Source organism: Somniosus microcephalus, chromosome 7 (assembly GCF_052327205.1).
Source record: "Somniosus microcephalus isolate GS21.2 chromosome 7, FLI_Smic_1.0, whole genome shotgun sequence".
Taxonomy (NCBI): domain Eukaryota; kingdom Metazoa; phylum Chordata; class Chondrichthyes; order Squaliformes; family Somniosidae; genus Somniosus; species Somniosus microcephalus.
The window spans coordinates 233,565,335-233,581,864 of record NC_140993.1 but is presented as its reverse complement, the minus strand read 5'-3'; the positions used below and the strand labels follow the sequence as shown (position 1 = coordinate 233,581,864).

At 43.0% G+C, this 16,530-nt stretch overlaps 1 protein-coding gene across 1 annotated transcript in view; it reads left to right on the top strand.

The window, feature by feature from the left end:
* Nucleotides 1–1,682: 1,682 nt before the first annotated feature.
* Nucleotides 1,683–16,530, top strand: part of dok6 (docking protein 6) — a 759,619-nt gene continuing 744,771 nt past the window's right edge. The window contains exon 1 of the mRNA XM_085993440.1: nucleotides 1,683–1,961. Coding sequence (XP_085849566.1) covers nucleotides 1,896–1,961 — 66 coding nt within the window. The 5' untranslated portion in view covers nucleotides 1,683–1,895. The remainder of the gene's footprint in view (nucleotides 1,962–16,530) is intronic.

Below are 16,530 nucleotides of genomic sequence, written 5' to 3'. Positions count from 1 at the left end.
ATAGAAGAAGGAATAGGCCATTCGGCCCCTCGAGCCTGCTCCGCCATTCAATGAGATCATGGCTGATCATCCAAACTCAGTACCCTGTCCCTGCCTTCTCCCCATATCTCTTGATCCCTTTAGCCTTAAGAAATATATCTATCTCCTTCTTGAATATATTTAATGAATTGGCCTCAACTGCCTTCTGTGGTAGAGAATTCCACAGGTTCACCACTCTCTGGGTGAAGAAATCCCTCCTTATTTCTGTCCTAAATGGCTTACCCCTTATCCTTAGACTGTGATCCCTGGTTCTTAGACTCCCCCGCCATCAGGGACATCCTTCCTGCATCTAGTCTGTCTAAATTTTATAAGTTTCAATGAGATCCCCTTTTATTCTTCTAAACTCCAGCGAGTATAAGCCCAATCGACCTAATCTCTCCTCATAAGTCATTCCTGCCATCCGAGGTATCAGCCTGGTGAATCTTCGCTGCACTCCCTCCATGGCAAGAACATCCTTCCTCAGAGAAGGAACCCCTCAGCACTGCACTGGAGTCTCAGCCTAGAATTCACAGAATCACAGAAACCCCACAATGCAGATAGAGGCCATTTCAGCCCATCGAGCCTGCACCGACACATATCCCACCCGATCCCCGTAACCCCTACACCAACACATATCCCACCCTATCCCCGTAACCCCACGTATTTAATCCCCCTAACACTAAGGGTCAATTTTTATCATAGCCAATCAACCTAACCCGCACATCTTTGGACTGTGGGAGGAAACCGGAGCACCCGGAGGAAACCCACGCAAACACGGGGAGAATGTGCAAACTCCACACAGACAGCCACCCGAGGCCGGATTCAAACCCGGGTCCCTGGCGCTGTGAGGCAACAGTGCTAACCACTATGCCACCATGCTGCCACAATTTTTGCACTCAGGTCTCTGGAATGGGGCTTGAACTCACAACCTCCTGGCATCAGAGGCGAGGGTGCTACCCACTGAGAGGGTGCTACCCACTGAGCCACAGCTGCCACATTGCTCTGCATAAATTGGGTGCCACATTACCTACATTACAACAGTGAATTCCCAAGGGATACTGTCACCCTGTGAGAGGTGGAAGAAGCAGCGCTATAATAGGACTATGTAAAGTGCTTTGTGACATCCTGAGGTCGTGAAAGGCGCTATATAAATGCAAGCCTTTCTTGCTTTCGGTGGCGAGTTTTACTGTTTAATTGTTTGTGCTTTATAGTTTTATACTTGATTATTGTTTTTAAAAAAAACTTTGAAATCATCTTTTAAGGTTTCCCGGTATACAGAAAATGACAATTTAAAATGCTGCTTTTAAATAGCGGATGGCACATTATGAGTCACTGGAAACAGCACTGCTGCTATAGTTCATTTTGGATTAAATTTTACTAAAAGCACACTGGCTTTCATGGTGAGCTTGGAACCAGTAATAAATAATGCAGCATATATCAGATCTGTAGTGCTGTCTAAATCCTATATTGAGGAATGCAGCACATATTTTTGGTAACAATTTTTAACAGAAACATCATATACTGTTTCTTGCAAAAGTTGAGATTCAAATGTTCATTTTCTCTCCCTTTTATTCGCCAGTCTGTGCACAGTCCAGGATTTATACCAGTTTGGTACATTTAGGTAAGCATAGAGGGTTCTTAAGCAAACCCCCTTTGACAGCTGGGGATGGTGTGATCCAGGAAGCAGAGTTCTGCTGAATAAATCAGGTGACATGCTCCATCTCCCCGTTTAGATGGAATGAGCCTTGGTGCTGGCTGAACAGACAAGAGAAGGAGAAGCTTTAGCATACACTCCAGGGCTGAAACGTGGAGCCGCTCGGAAAAAAGAGCTGCCAGCTGAAAGGGACTTGCTTAGCAGTGGAAAACCGACACCAGCCATGGCTTCAAATTTTAATGATATAGTGAAGCAGGGATATGTGAAAATCCGCAGCAGAAAGCTGGGGGTGAGTAGAAATTCAATGACAGCGTGAAATGTGCTTGTTAACAGCTGGATAAACCAAAATCTTAATTGGTACCAGGGATACAGTCAAGCTGGGCGTGCACCTAGACAGGATGGGCTTCTAACAGAACAGTGAGAGAAACTGTAACTAAAACTGTATATTAATAAAAATGAACTATAAGGTTGTGTTCAGTTAAAAAACAGCGGGTCAAATAGAACTTTGCATTAATCAGTGTGATTTCTCATCTGTTATACACTGTCAATGCGTTTCCCACTGATAGTGCGGAGTTTCTGAAGCTGGGGAATTGTGATATGGATTGTCCGGTCCAGAAATGATGTTCTTAGACTTGAGGTGCTGTATAGAAAAGCAAAGTTAAAGATGACAATAAATGTACAGATTTTTTTTAACCCATGGAAATTCCACGCCAGTTGTGCTTTCGGATTGTACCAGCTTGCAGCCAGTGTGATGGCTGTTTCGACAGAAGGGCAGCTGTGATTCAACATCCTTACTTAGTATTTATATATTGTTGCATTTTAAAAAATTGAACCGGATTATTGATAATGTTGATCACATTTTGTCACACAATTCCTCTCCTGCTTTCGGATAATGCTTGCACTGTGAAATCATGTCATATCTGCAATAAATTGGAACTGACGACAAAGTTGTTTATAACTAAACATGCAGGAATTATTTTATCTAATGGTGCCGCGCCTAGGATTTGCGCTTTTATGCTTTTTCTTTTCAGCACTTTGCTTCCATCAGATGTTGTTCAGTGGACCTAGTTATATGCTGCCGTACAAAATGTGTCGCATTGAGCTACTGTGTTTTATCGGCGCAAAGACCATAAGCAATGTGTTGTAACAGAGTGTCACAGTCGAAGGATTATTGTATGTGAATGTGAGTGCAGCAGGACAGCTAGAAGCACTTGTGTGTTGTATCGGAGCATTGCAGTAGAGGGGCGACGGTACATAGATTTTGAGTACAGCGGCTACAGGAACTTGTAGCATTAACAGGCATCTAAAGGTGTATCAAGGGTTGATCAGAGGTTGCAGTTTAAAGAAGCCTGCCTAACCATTTATTTTTACAAAGAGTCTTTCCCAGCTACATCTATATGAAAATAGTCAAGTTCCTAGAATAGACTCGATTTCATGAAGGACGTCTGCACTCCCATACCAGTTACCTCTGCCCTTCGCTCTCACAATTGGTGGCCAGACCGCAGGTTGATGGTATAACTAATACCTGGGCTTGAATAGCGTCGTGTTCTGAATATTCTTCATGATGGATCGTACTAGGAAGTGTATGCTTTCCCAAAAAGGTTCATTCGCGTGTCCCTATTTTCCTGATAACTGTGGAACTGCAGCTTGATGAATATGTTTCCAATCTGTTAGAAAGATTTGTGAACACTGTGCTATGATGCTCCACGGAACCTTGCCCATGCTTTGTTTACCTAGCTTATAGCGACTTTGGGGCCGTGTTTTGCCGTGCAGGTCAATGACTTGTGACATGTGCAAGGTTTCAATCTGCAGGCAATTGCTGAGAGGAAAGTGTTGTTAAAATCTGTGCTCGCAGTGGTTTGAAGCTTTGTCCTGAAAGGAGGAGATGCAGATCTGGGTACAAGCATCTGAAATGAGAAGGATGATGGTGAAACATCACTGGCATTTCCTAAGAATTGCGTAGGAAGAAGCTTGCTGTGGAGGCAAGGTTATAAACAGATATGGTCAATTCTTTCTCAGACCTTGGCCAACACCATCTTGTCTGGATACTAATAATTCTTATTTGTGTTGATTGGTTACGTAAATGTCATTCAGGCCTACATATAAGAACATTTTGTTTAAACTTATTTAGAGGTTTGTGCTTCTGAAAGTGTTAAAATTGTATGAATACCTGCTACAGACAAACTCTGCAACCTTCAGCCAGTGTGTTATAAAATACAATTGTTTTAATTTGTTGAGTATATTCAAGGCTGACATCGATAGATTTTTGGACTCTAGGGAAATCAAGGGATAAGAGCGGGCAAGTGGAGTTGAGGTCGAAGTTCAACCATGATCTTATTGAATGGCGGAGCAGGCTCGAGGGGCCGTATGGCCTATTCCTGCTCCTGATTCTTATGTTCATATGTAACTAGATTTAATAATGAGCATACTGGTTTTAGTTAGCACCTTTCTTTGATTTCCACATTTATAAACAGAATTATATATACAGTATTGCATTTTTAAAGGGATACTGTCACCCTGTGAGAAGTAGAAGAAGCAGCGCTATAATGGGACTATGATACGAGTTTTGTTACCTGCTGCCTATCGGAATGTTGCCATCCAAAATGGCAGCAGACTTTGAGCCTTCTACAACCTTTTCAAGTGCTTAAACACTGGCGGCATCCTAAAAAAAGCTGGCTCCCAGGATTTCTAGAGGTTCTTCCTCATATGGGGTGTGAGGCTGCAGGCTTGTGGGCTGTCACTATCACTGTCTGTTATTATGGGCTGTCTTCTTCAAAGAGACTACATGAATTAGAAATAGCAATTGTTACTATGGCACCCAGTAATACCCAAGGGTCTGCATCCAGCCCATAACTGGTGTGATGCCACATCATGTAGCAGGCAGCTATGGGACATGGGAGGCTTCTTGTGTGCTGATGTGAGTGAAGGAACACTTCTTGGTGAAAGCTGGCGCATGTAAAGGGCACCCTGCTGCCTTGTGGCCATTCAAAGTAACCATTTAACATACTTCAGGAAGGGATCATTTTGATTTTCTGCAAAATGGGTGACAGTGAATCAGCAGCCCATTTTACATTTCTCCTGATTTTTATTTCCATTGATTTTAAGGGCAGAATCTTGCCTTCAAGGCCGAGTTCGAGGCGGGACTGCTGGTTTTCATGTTCTAGTCCCGCCCCCAGTGACGTCTGATGAACAGGCACTATTTTGCCCTGATTGGCCTTGTTAAGCCCACCCTGCGGACTTGCCGGCCAATTAAGGGAAAGCCGGTGTCAGATGACGTCAGTTGAGGATGCTTCATCAGCCGGTTTTCTTAAAGGCATATGCACCACACTTGTTTGACAGATAATTTGACAGTGTTTGACAGCATTGAGTTGCTGCCAAACACTGACGATCACTGTCCAGAGGTGTGCTCTTGCACCAAGGCTCTCCAATTACACTCTCCTTAGGATAAAACGGATGGCAGCTGCAGCTGAGATTGCAGAAGCTACCTGTCACTTCTCCCGATGAGATGAGGCTACACAAACACTTCACAGCTTGTCACCTGCAGAAACATATAACCAAATCAAAAATGACTTTCACAACATTTCCTTACCTCTGATACTAACCAGTGTCCCAGTGCATCCTTCACACCACTTCTGCAGCTGTCATCCAAACACCAACATAACAGCAGATCCACAGCACGCCTCACTTACCCTGGCGGGGTCCCCGACGTCGGGAAGCCTGCAGCAGCAGTCAAAAAATTGGAAAAAGCCTCTTAAACTGCCTGTTAACAGGTAGTTAACAGGCAGTTAAGTGGCTATAATCCTCTTCCTGCTGCTAGGAGTCGGGTCCCTGTGCAAATCAGGGACCCGAACCCCCGGGAAGATTGATTGGAGGCGGGTTTGGGACGCGCTCCCATTTTTTTGATTTTCCCAGCAGTCCCGCCTCTAGACACGCCTCCTCAGGGCTGGTAAAATCCAGCCCGAGGTGTACATCAGTGATGACCACAATATTGAGATTAGTCTACTCACTAACACAAATTTTTGACATTGCCTCAGCTGCTGTTTGCTTTCTTGATTAAATTCCTTTCTCTGGGGTCCTTTATTTTGATTGATTTCTATTCATTAAACAAATCAGTTTGATGGAATTCATTCATATGTATCGTTAGAAAAGATGCTTATATTATACTGTTCTTTCTTTATTGGGGTAGGGGGAGGCTTCGTGAGTTTATCCAGTGAGTAGATGAATCAAATAGACCAAGAAGGTCCAGCCTCAGACCCAGTCTGTGCTGAACTAGCTGCCTTCAGCTGGGACAGTGGTAGGTGTGCTATCATTGGCCTCACTGCCCCTGGGTGATGGCGTAGATACATCAAGCGGGCTCCGCACTCCTAATCACTACCCAGCGACTGTTGCTGGTAGTGTGCGAGTGAATGTCAGGCAAGGACAGGATTCGGGCTTGAGGCCCATGCCTTCCACAGTCAAAGAACCTGATAACAATCACTGCCAAGACTCCCGTGTGAATAATGGCCACTTGGGTGAGGTATTGGGGGCCTCTGGCACCCACAGAACTGTAACCCAGTTAGGAGCCATGCTTTCAGAAGCGAAGAGTAAAATAGATGAGAGGATAGAACCGTTTTTAAAAAAAAAAATAGGTGACCAGTGATGGAGCATCGAAAGCAAATGTTCCATGACCCCGGTCACAGATTACCAAGCATGTCCTTGTTTGTCTAATACTGTACAGTGGTGTTTATTCATTCTGAACTCTGAGGAGACCAACTCTCTTACAGCCAACCTTTCATTTGACAGAATGGGGCTATTCTTTTCAGAGTCCACTCTTGTTCATTCACTGTTGAATGCAACCTTCATTGTATTTGGGGCATTGTTTGAAACGTAAGGCCAATATGCACTAATCCCTCCTGAGAGGCTTTTCTGTTTATAAAAAAAAAAGTATTTTCTTTAATAGTTGCCTTGGTGCACTCCTAATCCTAATCCTGCCTCCCTCTGTCCTGTCCAGGAGTTGGTTAGACTCTCAAACTGCAGCCACGGACCCCAACTAAATCAGCCGGTCTCTGCAGTTTGTCAACAGTCAGGTAGTGTGAGGGTCAGTGCTGCCTGCCTTCCTTCCACTCTATCTAGCGGACAGATATAGTGACAAAAGGGATCGTGAGCCAACATATCTCTTCTGCTGCTACATATAGAATGATGGGGTGGGGCGAGAGGCTTCTGTCGGGAATTTTGCCCAATGTTCCCTCAGCCTGACTTCATTGAAGGCAGGGGAAGGAAGAGCATCGCTCTTGTTTCTGTTTGCTTAAAAAATTATGTTACTCTATTATGGCAACAATATTGCAACATTAATAGTTCCGTCGTCAGTGATTATCAAATTACAGGATATTTTTCTCAATATTTTCAAAATGTATCGCTGATAACGATTCCGATTCACTACGCCACCGAATATTAGGATGGGCATTCTGGCTGCGCCCTCCTGCACAGTCTGCAGTTTCAGCAGTGCCAATGCAGAGGTGTGCCAAGAGGATGCCAGGTGCTTCCCCACAGGGAGGGAGGGAAAGTTGGAGAGCTGGTCGTCCTTGCTAATCTCCAGGCAACTTGTGTTGCCGGCAGCCCGAATGCATGGTTCTCGAGCATTCCCTGAAGAGGGTGCAAGGTGTCGGTTGTACTTAGTAAGCACCTTGTGCCATTTTTTCTACAGTCAAAGCGCTATATAAAAAACAAATTGTTGTCAGTGGAAGAAACATTGATTTTTTTTGCAACTGTTGTACAATATCATACGCAGCTAGCTGCAGTGTGGTATAGCCTGCTTGAATAGTGCACTATTGCAAGGAACAAGCATGTACAGAAATGAAATAAATGTCATGTTATTTTATGTCTACTTTGAACAGCGATAATGAACTTTGTTGTCTTGCCAAATTGAGCATCAATGCTGTGAGATTGACAGGCTTGATCTTCTCTATTGTCCTTTATTTACCTTGTCCTTACTTCAGCAAGACACAAAAGGTATGTGCCCACTGCTGGGTTTTTTTCTGTAATAATGTGTATAAGCAACATAGAAATGGCTTCAGTTGACCCCACCGACCCAGGATACACTTACCTGACTCTTACTCTAGTTTAGCGCTGGCCGATAATTTTTGGGGTTGTAATGTTTGCTTAGATGTCCAGACAGCAACTAGAAGAGCCAGTTACCCAATAATGCAAGAAGCCTTTGCTACGTTGTTGAGCTATTCCAGCCAATCAGAAGGTAAGGAGACATCCTATGATCCTAAGGGGCAGTAATGATTAGCAAATTCGAACAGTTCAATTCCAAGCAAATTCAGCTACCACAATAACACCAAACTCATGATAAGAATGGCACAAAGTGAGTATCGTAGTAATTGCTGTGCTTGGACACTTTCTGAAGGACCTTTCTCGAACAGAGGTCAGATCTGGTCTCTTACATTTCTCTCCCTGTTAATCTGCAATTAACACAGTACTGCAGGTCCACAAATGCATTCCTAATAAAGTATGTTCTCAGAAGCCCCCTTGGGTAATATTGTGACAGATGTCTAAGGACTTTCTCTGGAAATAGAATGGCCTGTCCACAGATGCTACCTGTTTACACCACAGTTATTGCCACAAGTCCCAGTTTAACAGGGCCTTTAAATTTTTACTTTAAAACAAGTCCATGGGGGAGGGGGTGTTGAAATGAATTAAAATGACTGTGGTTCCTTAATTCCACAAAAACATTTGCACATTAAATAGACCATGTAAGTACGAGACTACAATTATGAAGCTCATTTTCACTTACAAAATTGTTATTAACTACCTATCCTTTCCCAACTCCATAGTTCCCACCATATTGACGTACACTTCAAGGTGTGGCATAACCTAGAACCTTGCCAGTGTCACTCCAGATTTGTTGGGAGTCGATGTAGAAGTCATGAAGTCATGAAATCCTCCTTCTGGTTGCCGAGTTGAGAATTGATAATCTTCCAGTATGCGCTGAGAGGATTTTTAAAGTAACAGCTAGATTGTTGGACTTGAACCTCTGACCTCTCAATGGTGAAGTTAACATTCTTATCACTGTGCTGTTGGTATTCATAGCCTGAGGCAATAACAGGAAACTCACTAAGGAAAACTGACACTCCTGGCTGATTGGTAGCAGAATTCATGCTAGTTAGTCTTCGAAGCAATGCATTACTTACAAACCATTGAGTATAAAGTCAAATCATTTCCTTTTATTGACTTTAGATGGAAAGGAGACCACTTTAAAAGGACAAAGAAAAATGGTGAACACTTCTGGCAATTGTTTTTGCCTCAAAGATTTGTAACTCTACAAGGGCATCTAATGTTCCAGCTTTTCCAAGTTATCCTTCTTGGCACCATTTTAATAAGCTCATTAAATCAGTCATGTGAATGGTTTACAATCATTTCAATTCCATTTAATTCATCTGCAAGTCGTATATATAAAAACAACAATGAGGCAGAAAAGCATTTTTGTACAGAACAAGTTCATGTTCTTATCCTGGATTGGCTCTAATTGTCCTGACAGATCATTGTAAGTCCATTCAAGGGTGCTTTTGTCGGTGTCTCAGTTAGTTTCTCTAATCTCTTCAGCGAGATTTCTTTCTGACCTACTTTGCGGTCCATTAGTTGCTGCTCACTTACTCTTTCGGGGTCCTGCCCCAACCAGGGGGCAGGCAATCTTAGATCTGGCCCTGTGTAATGAGACAGGATTAATAAAAAATGTCCTAGTAAAGGATCCCCTTGGAATGAGTGACCATAACATGGTTGAATTCCAAATTCAGTTGGAGGGTGAGAGTTGGATCTCAAACCAGCGTACTAAGCTTAAATAAAGGAGACTATGAAGGTATGAGAGCAGAGTTGACTAAAGTGGACTGGGAAAATAGATTAAGGTGTAAGATGGTACATGAGCAGTGGTGTACATTCAAGGAGATATTTCACAACTTTCAAGAAAAATATATTCCACTGAGGAAAAAGGGATGTAAAAGAAAAGACAGCCATCCGTGACTAAGTAAAGTAATGAAGGACAGTATCCGACTGAAAACAAGGGCATATAAAGTAGCCAAATCTAGTGGGAGGATAGAAGATTGGGAAGCATTTAAAAGCCAGCAAAGAATAATTAAAAGATTAATTAAGAAAGGGAAGATAGATTATGAAAGTAAACTAGCAAAAAATATAAAAACAGATAGCAAGAGTTTCTACAGTTATATAAAAAGAAAAAGGGTGGCTAAAGTGAATGTTGGTCCCTTAGAGGATGAGACCGGGAAATTAGTAGTGGGGAACATGGAGATGGCAAATACGCTGAACAAATATTTTGTATCAGTCTTTACAGTAGAGGACACTAAAAATATCCCAACACTGGACAAACAGGGGGCTATGGGGGGGGGGAGGAGCTAAACACGATTAAAATCACTAAGGAGATGGTACTCGGTAAGATAATGGGACTTAAGGCGGATAAATCACCTGGACCTGATGGCTTACATCCTAGGGTCTTGAGAGAAGTAGCGGTAGGGATTGCGGATGCATTGGTGGTAATTTTCCAAAACTCCCTGGATTCAGGAAAGGTCCCAGCAGATTGGAAAACTGCTAATGTAACGCCCTTATTTAAAAAGGGAGGTAGACAAAAGGCTGGAAACTATAGACCAGTTAGCCTAACATCTGTGGTTGGTAAAATGTTGGAGTCCCTTATTAAGGAGCAGTAACAGGACATTTGGATAAACATAATTTAATCGGACAGAGTCAGCATGGTTTTATGAAGGGGAAGTCATGTTTGACAAATTTGCTCCAATTCTTTGAGGACGTAACAAACAGGGTGGATAAAGGGGAACCAGTGGATGTGGTGTATTTGGACTTCCAAAAGGCATTTGACAAGGTGCCACACAAAAGATTACTGCACAAGATAAAAAAATCACGGGATTGGTGGTAATATACTGGCATGGGTGGAAGATTGGCTATCTAACAGAAAACAGAGAGTGGGGATAAATGGTTCATTCTCGGGTTCATTCTCGGGTTGGCAATCAGTAACTAGTGGTGTTCCGCAGGGGTCAGTGCTGGGACCCCAACTCTTTACAATCTATATTAACGATTTGGAGGAGGGGACCAAGTGCAATGTATCCAAGTTTGCCGACGATACAAAGATGGGAGGGAAAGCAGTGAGTGAGGAGGACATAAAAAACCTGCAAAAGGACATAGACAGGCTAAGTGAGTGGGCAGAAATTTGGCAGATGGAATATAATGTTGGAAATGTGAGGTTATACACTTTGGCAGAAAAAAATCAAAGAGCAAGTTATTATCTAAATGGAAAGAAACTGCAAAGTGCTACAGTACAAAGGGATCTGGGGGTCCTGGTGCATGAAACACAGAAGGTTAGTATGCAGGTACAGCAGGTGATCAGGAAGGCCAATGGAATCTTGGCTTTTATTTCAAGGGGGATGGAGTATAAAAGCAGGGAAGTCTTGCTTCAGTTATACAGGGTACTGGTGAGGCCACACCTGGAATACTGCATGCAGTTTTGGTTTCCATATTTAAGAAAATATATACTTGCTCTCGAGGCAGTTCAGAGAAGGTTCACTCGGTTGATTCCGGAGATGAGGGGGTTGACTTATAAGGAAAGGTTGAGTAGGTTGGGCCTCTACTCATTGGAATTCAGAAGAATGAGAGGTGATCTTATCGAAACATATAAGATTGTGAGGGGGCTTGATCGGGTGGATGCGGGGAGGATGTTTCCACTGATGGGTGAGACTAGAACTAGGGGGCATAATCTTAGAATAAGGGGCTGCCGTTTCAAAACTGAGATGAGGAGAAACTTCTTCACTCAGAGGGTAGTAAATTTATGGAATTTGCTCCCTCGGAGAGCTGTGGAAGCTGCGACATTAAATAAATTTAAAACGGAGATAGACAGTTTCCTAGCTGATAAGGGAATTAGGGGTTACGGGGAGCGGGCAGGGAAGTGGACGTGAGTCTAGGTTCGGATCAGCCATGATCCTATTGAATGGTGGAGCAGGCCCGAGGGGCCGTATGGTCTACTCCTGCTCCTACTACTTATGTTATGATGATGAGCATGTGTCCTGACTAAGGGGGCGGGGTTACGTGATAGTTGGAGGTTAAGGGAGTTAAATGGGTCCTGGGCTGTAGAGAAAAACGAGCGATAGCGAATCAGCAGCCTGTTTTACACCCACCTGATTTTGCTTTCCCTTGACTACCGCCCAAGACCAATTTCAGCCCCAAGAAATCTGCGGTCTGTAGTGATTGGGAGCAGTTTTAACTTCTTTCGCTGTTATAACTAAAATGTGATCTACAGAACCAAAAGGAGAAATAGTTCTAAATACTGAATTTCACCCAGGACTCAATGGGGTAGAAATTGGTATGCGTTGTTCCATTTTTCTGAGTGTGAAACGGGTACAAAAAATACCCATTTAGCAGTGGGATGGCCGACGTCCAATCTACACAGGAGTCGATCCCACTGGGGACCATTTTGTTACGTGCCTGAAACAGGTGTCTGGCCGCTTAAATATATTATTGAGGGTCTTCACATCTGTTGAAGGACCCCCCTATATTAATTTGTTCCTGGTGAGTGGGGCAAGCATCGAGCCTGTCAGCTTGTTGTTTCTCCCACTGTCTGCGAGATCAGGATAAGTAGACCATGCTATTTCCAATGCAGGCCCAAACAGTATAAGGATCCAATGCTCACACTACAGCACTCTATCGTACTTATTTGATACATAAGATCTAATGCTGGTTGATCGATCTGCCCGTGGAAGCTTATTTTTGTGGTGAGCATGAGCAAAGAGTATCGGGGTGTTAGCCCGAATTGTAACTGTGTTTTGGTATTTAATGTTATATGCTGTGTGGTACGCACTGGTTCTCCATGCAGTGGTAAAGTGGCCATATACATCTGTTGCAGTCTTGTCACAAGCGGCTTCGTGGCTGCAAGGAGGCAGCACAGTTGATAATAGGAGTGTGGGAGAGGTTTGGGAGTATCTGAGTGGACTGAGAGGTGTTGGCTGTGCTTTGACCTTGTGGCCTGTATAACTATGTGAGAGTTAGAGGCAAAGGCACTGTCATTACATCAGGTGGAAAGGAGCAGAATTGAATCCAGTTAGGCATGTGGAACCCGCTGAAGTTTGGAGGGGTTTTTATTTGTTTAATACTTAATTCACCAATACCTCTGACGTGACTCAGTTTTAGGACATGAGTCATGAATATCCGGCACTTCCTGGTGTTTTTATGAAGGGACTTGTGCACAAGATGGTTTTAAGTAGATGTTGTGATCCGTTATATTGGCAGTGCTTGAACTTATGTTCTTAAAAAAAAAAAAAATGGTGCTCGTTAAGATGAGGGATGCTCGCTCCTATAAGTGTATGTGTTTTGATTTCAGTGCCAGCGTCAAACTATCCCATGTCAGGTATTGCACAACCAAATGCCGAGCAAATCTCTTTCTACTCTGCCCAACAACAAGCCTCAACGCCAGTCTCAGAAGAGCAACCCACTGTGCACCAATGTGACAATTTTTCACATCAGCTGTCCCATGAGAATACTTGTTAGGGACAGTTTTGTACAGTAGAAGGATTGAGATTGCCCAATCTCATTTCACATCGGACCCTTCCAACCAGCAGGCAGAGGAGATTTACATCAGTCTGGATTGGATTTCAGTCTAGGTCCCAAAAGCAAAAGGTCAGTGTCCACCATGTTCCGTTCACCCATCGCCTCATTCACGCTGACCGAGATTGACTCCCGGGTTCGGCAACGCCTCAATTTTAAAATTCTCATCTTTGTGTTCAACTCGCTCCATTGCCTCATCCCTCCCTATCTCTGTAACCTCATCCAGCCCTACAGCCCTCTGAGATCTATCCTCTCTCCAACTCTGGCCTCCTGCGCATCCTTGATTTTCATTGCTTCACCATTGGTGGCCGTGCCTTCAGCTGCCTAGGCCCTAAACTCTGGAATTCCCTCCTAAAACCTCTCTGCCTCTCTACCTATCTCCTCCTTTAAGTCGCTCCTTAAAACCCAGGTCTTTGACCAAGCTTTTGGTCACCTTTTCTAATATCTCTATGTGATGCACTGTCAAATTTTGTCTGGTAACGCTCCTGTGAATCGCTTTGGACCATTTTTGCTAGGTTAAAGGCACTATATAAATGCAAGTTGTTGTTGTGTCTGATCCACTGTACCACCTAGGTCTCCATATGCTCATGTTTACAGAGCTTTAGAATTTGAAGGCTGAGAGTACATTTGAGACTGTGCATGGTTAATGTTGGTCCTATGGCTACTGGTGTTCTTGTTTATCAATAGTTGCACAGCTTAAGCTGTGACTACTGAAGAGAAACTACTGTTTGCATGATCACTGGTTCATCTTCTGGAAACCTTTTGAGTAATCATCTGTGGTCATGCGTGGTTAGTCATCAGATGGCAATGGTTCACAGAAATCAATACTAACAATTTACCACAGGTATTCTGGAAGTTCAGACATCGTGACCCTGATTTTATGGGGGCAGGTGGCGGGGCAGTGGACGCGGATACTGTGCGCGTGAGCTCGGAGTTGTGGAGGGCTGGCCAATTTTAATGGCTTTCATAGGAGTCCTGCCCAAACCCAGCCAGATGCACCGCCTGGCCAGCGGGCGGGAGCATAAAACTGCAGGCAGGAGGCCACAGAGGGGGTAAAGTATAAAAGTTTTTAGATTGCAGTGAGTGTTGTAGGGGACCTTGGTGCTTTTCTGCATAGACTTTTACTTTTGGCCACAGGAGATTGGCTTGTTACTCCTGAACAGCTTTTTCTCATTCTGCATCACTTCATCAGTCAAAATGCCTATTTTGTTCCCTGATAAATTTGTCTTCATTTCCATCTCTTGGACATCTCTGCTTGTTTGTTTTTCCCAATGTAACCACTTAAAGTGCCAGATTTTCAACAACAGCGTGGATGCTTTTTGATTGGTTTTTCACAGAGCTGTGGTTTTCATTACTTTTATCTCAAATTCTTTTGGAAGTAAGGATTGAACATAGCGGAGGTTGAAACAAGTTGAGATGGGAAGTCTAAAATGGCAAACCCCGTGGGAGGACAGTATACTATTGAAATAATGGGCCGGATCTTGCTGGAGCAGGGCATCTCCTGGCGTTATGCCATAAGTTAGACTTTATCCTGCAGCCTTCAGCTCAAAAATTTTTTGTGGGAAGTGCGAGCTGAATAATGGCGTGGCGAGGGCAGCAGGGCATCTGGGACCTTTTGTGAATGCTGGGACCAACAGTCTAGCTCCTTAACCAAAGAGATTTAAGGATTGAGAAAGAACCGGAGGCACGACAGAGAAGGAAATAGGGTAACTTAGAGTCAAATCAGGTACAGGAAGAGAAACAGAGGGAAAGAAAGATTGGATTAAGAAAGAGAGAAAAAAAGAGATAGAAAGGATGAGTAAGAAAAAATTAAAAATTAAACATTTAAAATATTTTAAATCTTGAAGAAGAATTGACTATATGCAGGAATGAGATTGAACAGTTTAAATTGTTCCCTTTCTAGGCCAAAGAGGTTGATTGGCATTGCATTAACAATTATCACATCGATAAAAGGGTACTTACGCTCTTAATTACCAGCCCTAACTTTCTGCGGCACGTTTAATGGGCAATTAACGTGCAAATCCAGCAAATTCTTAAAAATAACAGGGAGGCTGAGGGCGAGATGGCATTTGTGTAAAACAAACGGTGGAGCGGTGTAAATCGACCAGCAAGTTCTAGAGATTCACAGCTGACAGGGTATCTCTTATTCACCTGAATCTGCTGGCCGATTTGATCATCATTAATAATGACATGCGTCATTAACACGCTGTTATTTTTCCAGCAAGTTTTGGTCCAACCTTTTACTGGACATCGGTCTCTGCACTGTGGTAAGCAGGATTGAAACCTGTAAAGGCTGTTAGGTTAATTAGTAGGAAAATCAGCACGCATATTAGGGACAAGAATATTAAGACATCAAATAACTTACACATACCGTAGGATACAATTTGGCATTGTATCATCTGTCAGTACATAGGAAGAGGCTGACAAATACAATTCTTGCAAACTCTCCTTGGAGTATTCATTTAGACAATGTCCGCTTCTCCTCCTTACAGCACTGCAAGGACTTATGGAAAGAATGTTTTGATACAAGTTATTCACAAAATCTTTTGTAAAATGATTGTTCTGTTGCAAACATAGCATGAATCTTAAATCCATTGGTGAAGAAGGCGCCTATAAGGGCTCATACTTGATGCCAGCTAATGTTTGATATGGCTTTGACAGAACAATGATTTAGAATTAAATGGTAAAATTTTTTTTAGAGCAAATCTTGCATGTGGAGGTCTAGAAACCAGCGACCTTTTGTGCTTTGATTTAGGGATGCTAAAATGTGAAATGGAGATTTGCTCTTTCATCCTGAATGAAAAATAAATCCCTGTTTAGCAGATTTCGCCCTATAAAAGAGACCACAGCCATATTAAATCCAGCCCATTCCAGCGAGCGGCAAATTAAATGATTTTGCCCTAATGGGGTCATACTTGAAAAACCCTATCGACCTATTTTCCATTTATTCTCATGTACTTTGTTAATACCATAATTCATGTCAACATGAAAGTATCTGGTGTACAACTTTGAGCATTGAGGGTGAATTCAACACAGCAACTGAAAATAAGCTGCATTGTTGTTAGATTATAGAAATAACCTTTTATTTACGTGGTGTTTGAAATGTGATTTTGTAATGCATTAACATTTGTTTTCATTGGCTGAGTGCTTGTAATGAAAGAAGACCTAATTGTATCTCAGCACCCTACATGCCACAGAGGCCTTTTATCTCCGTTTTATACTGAAGGTAGACTGCATTCTCAAGTGTTGCAGCTGGTTGGAGTGCT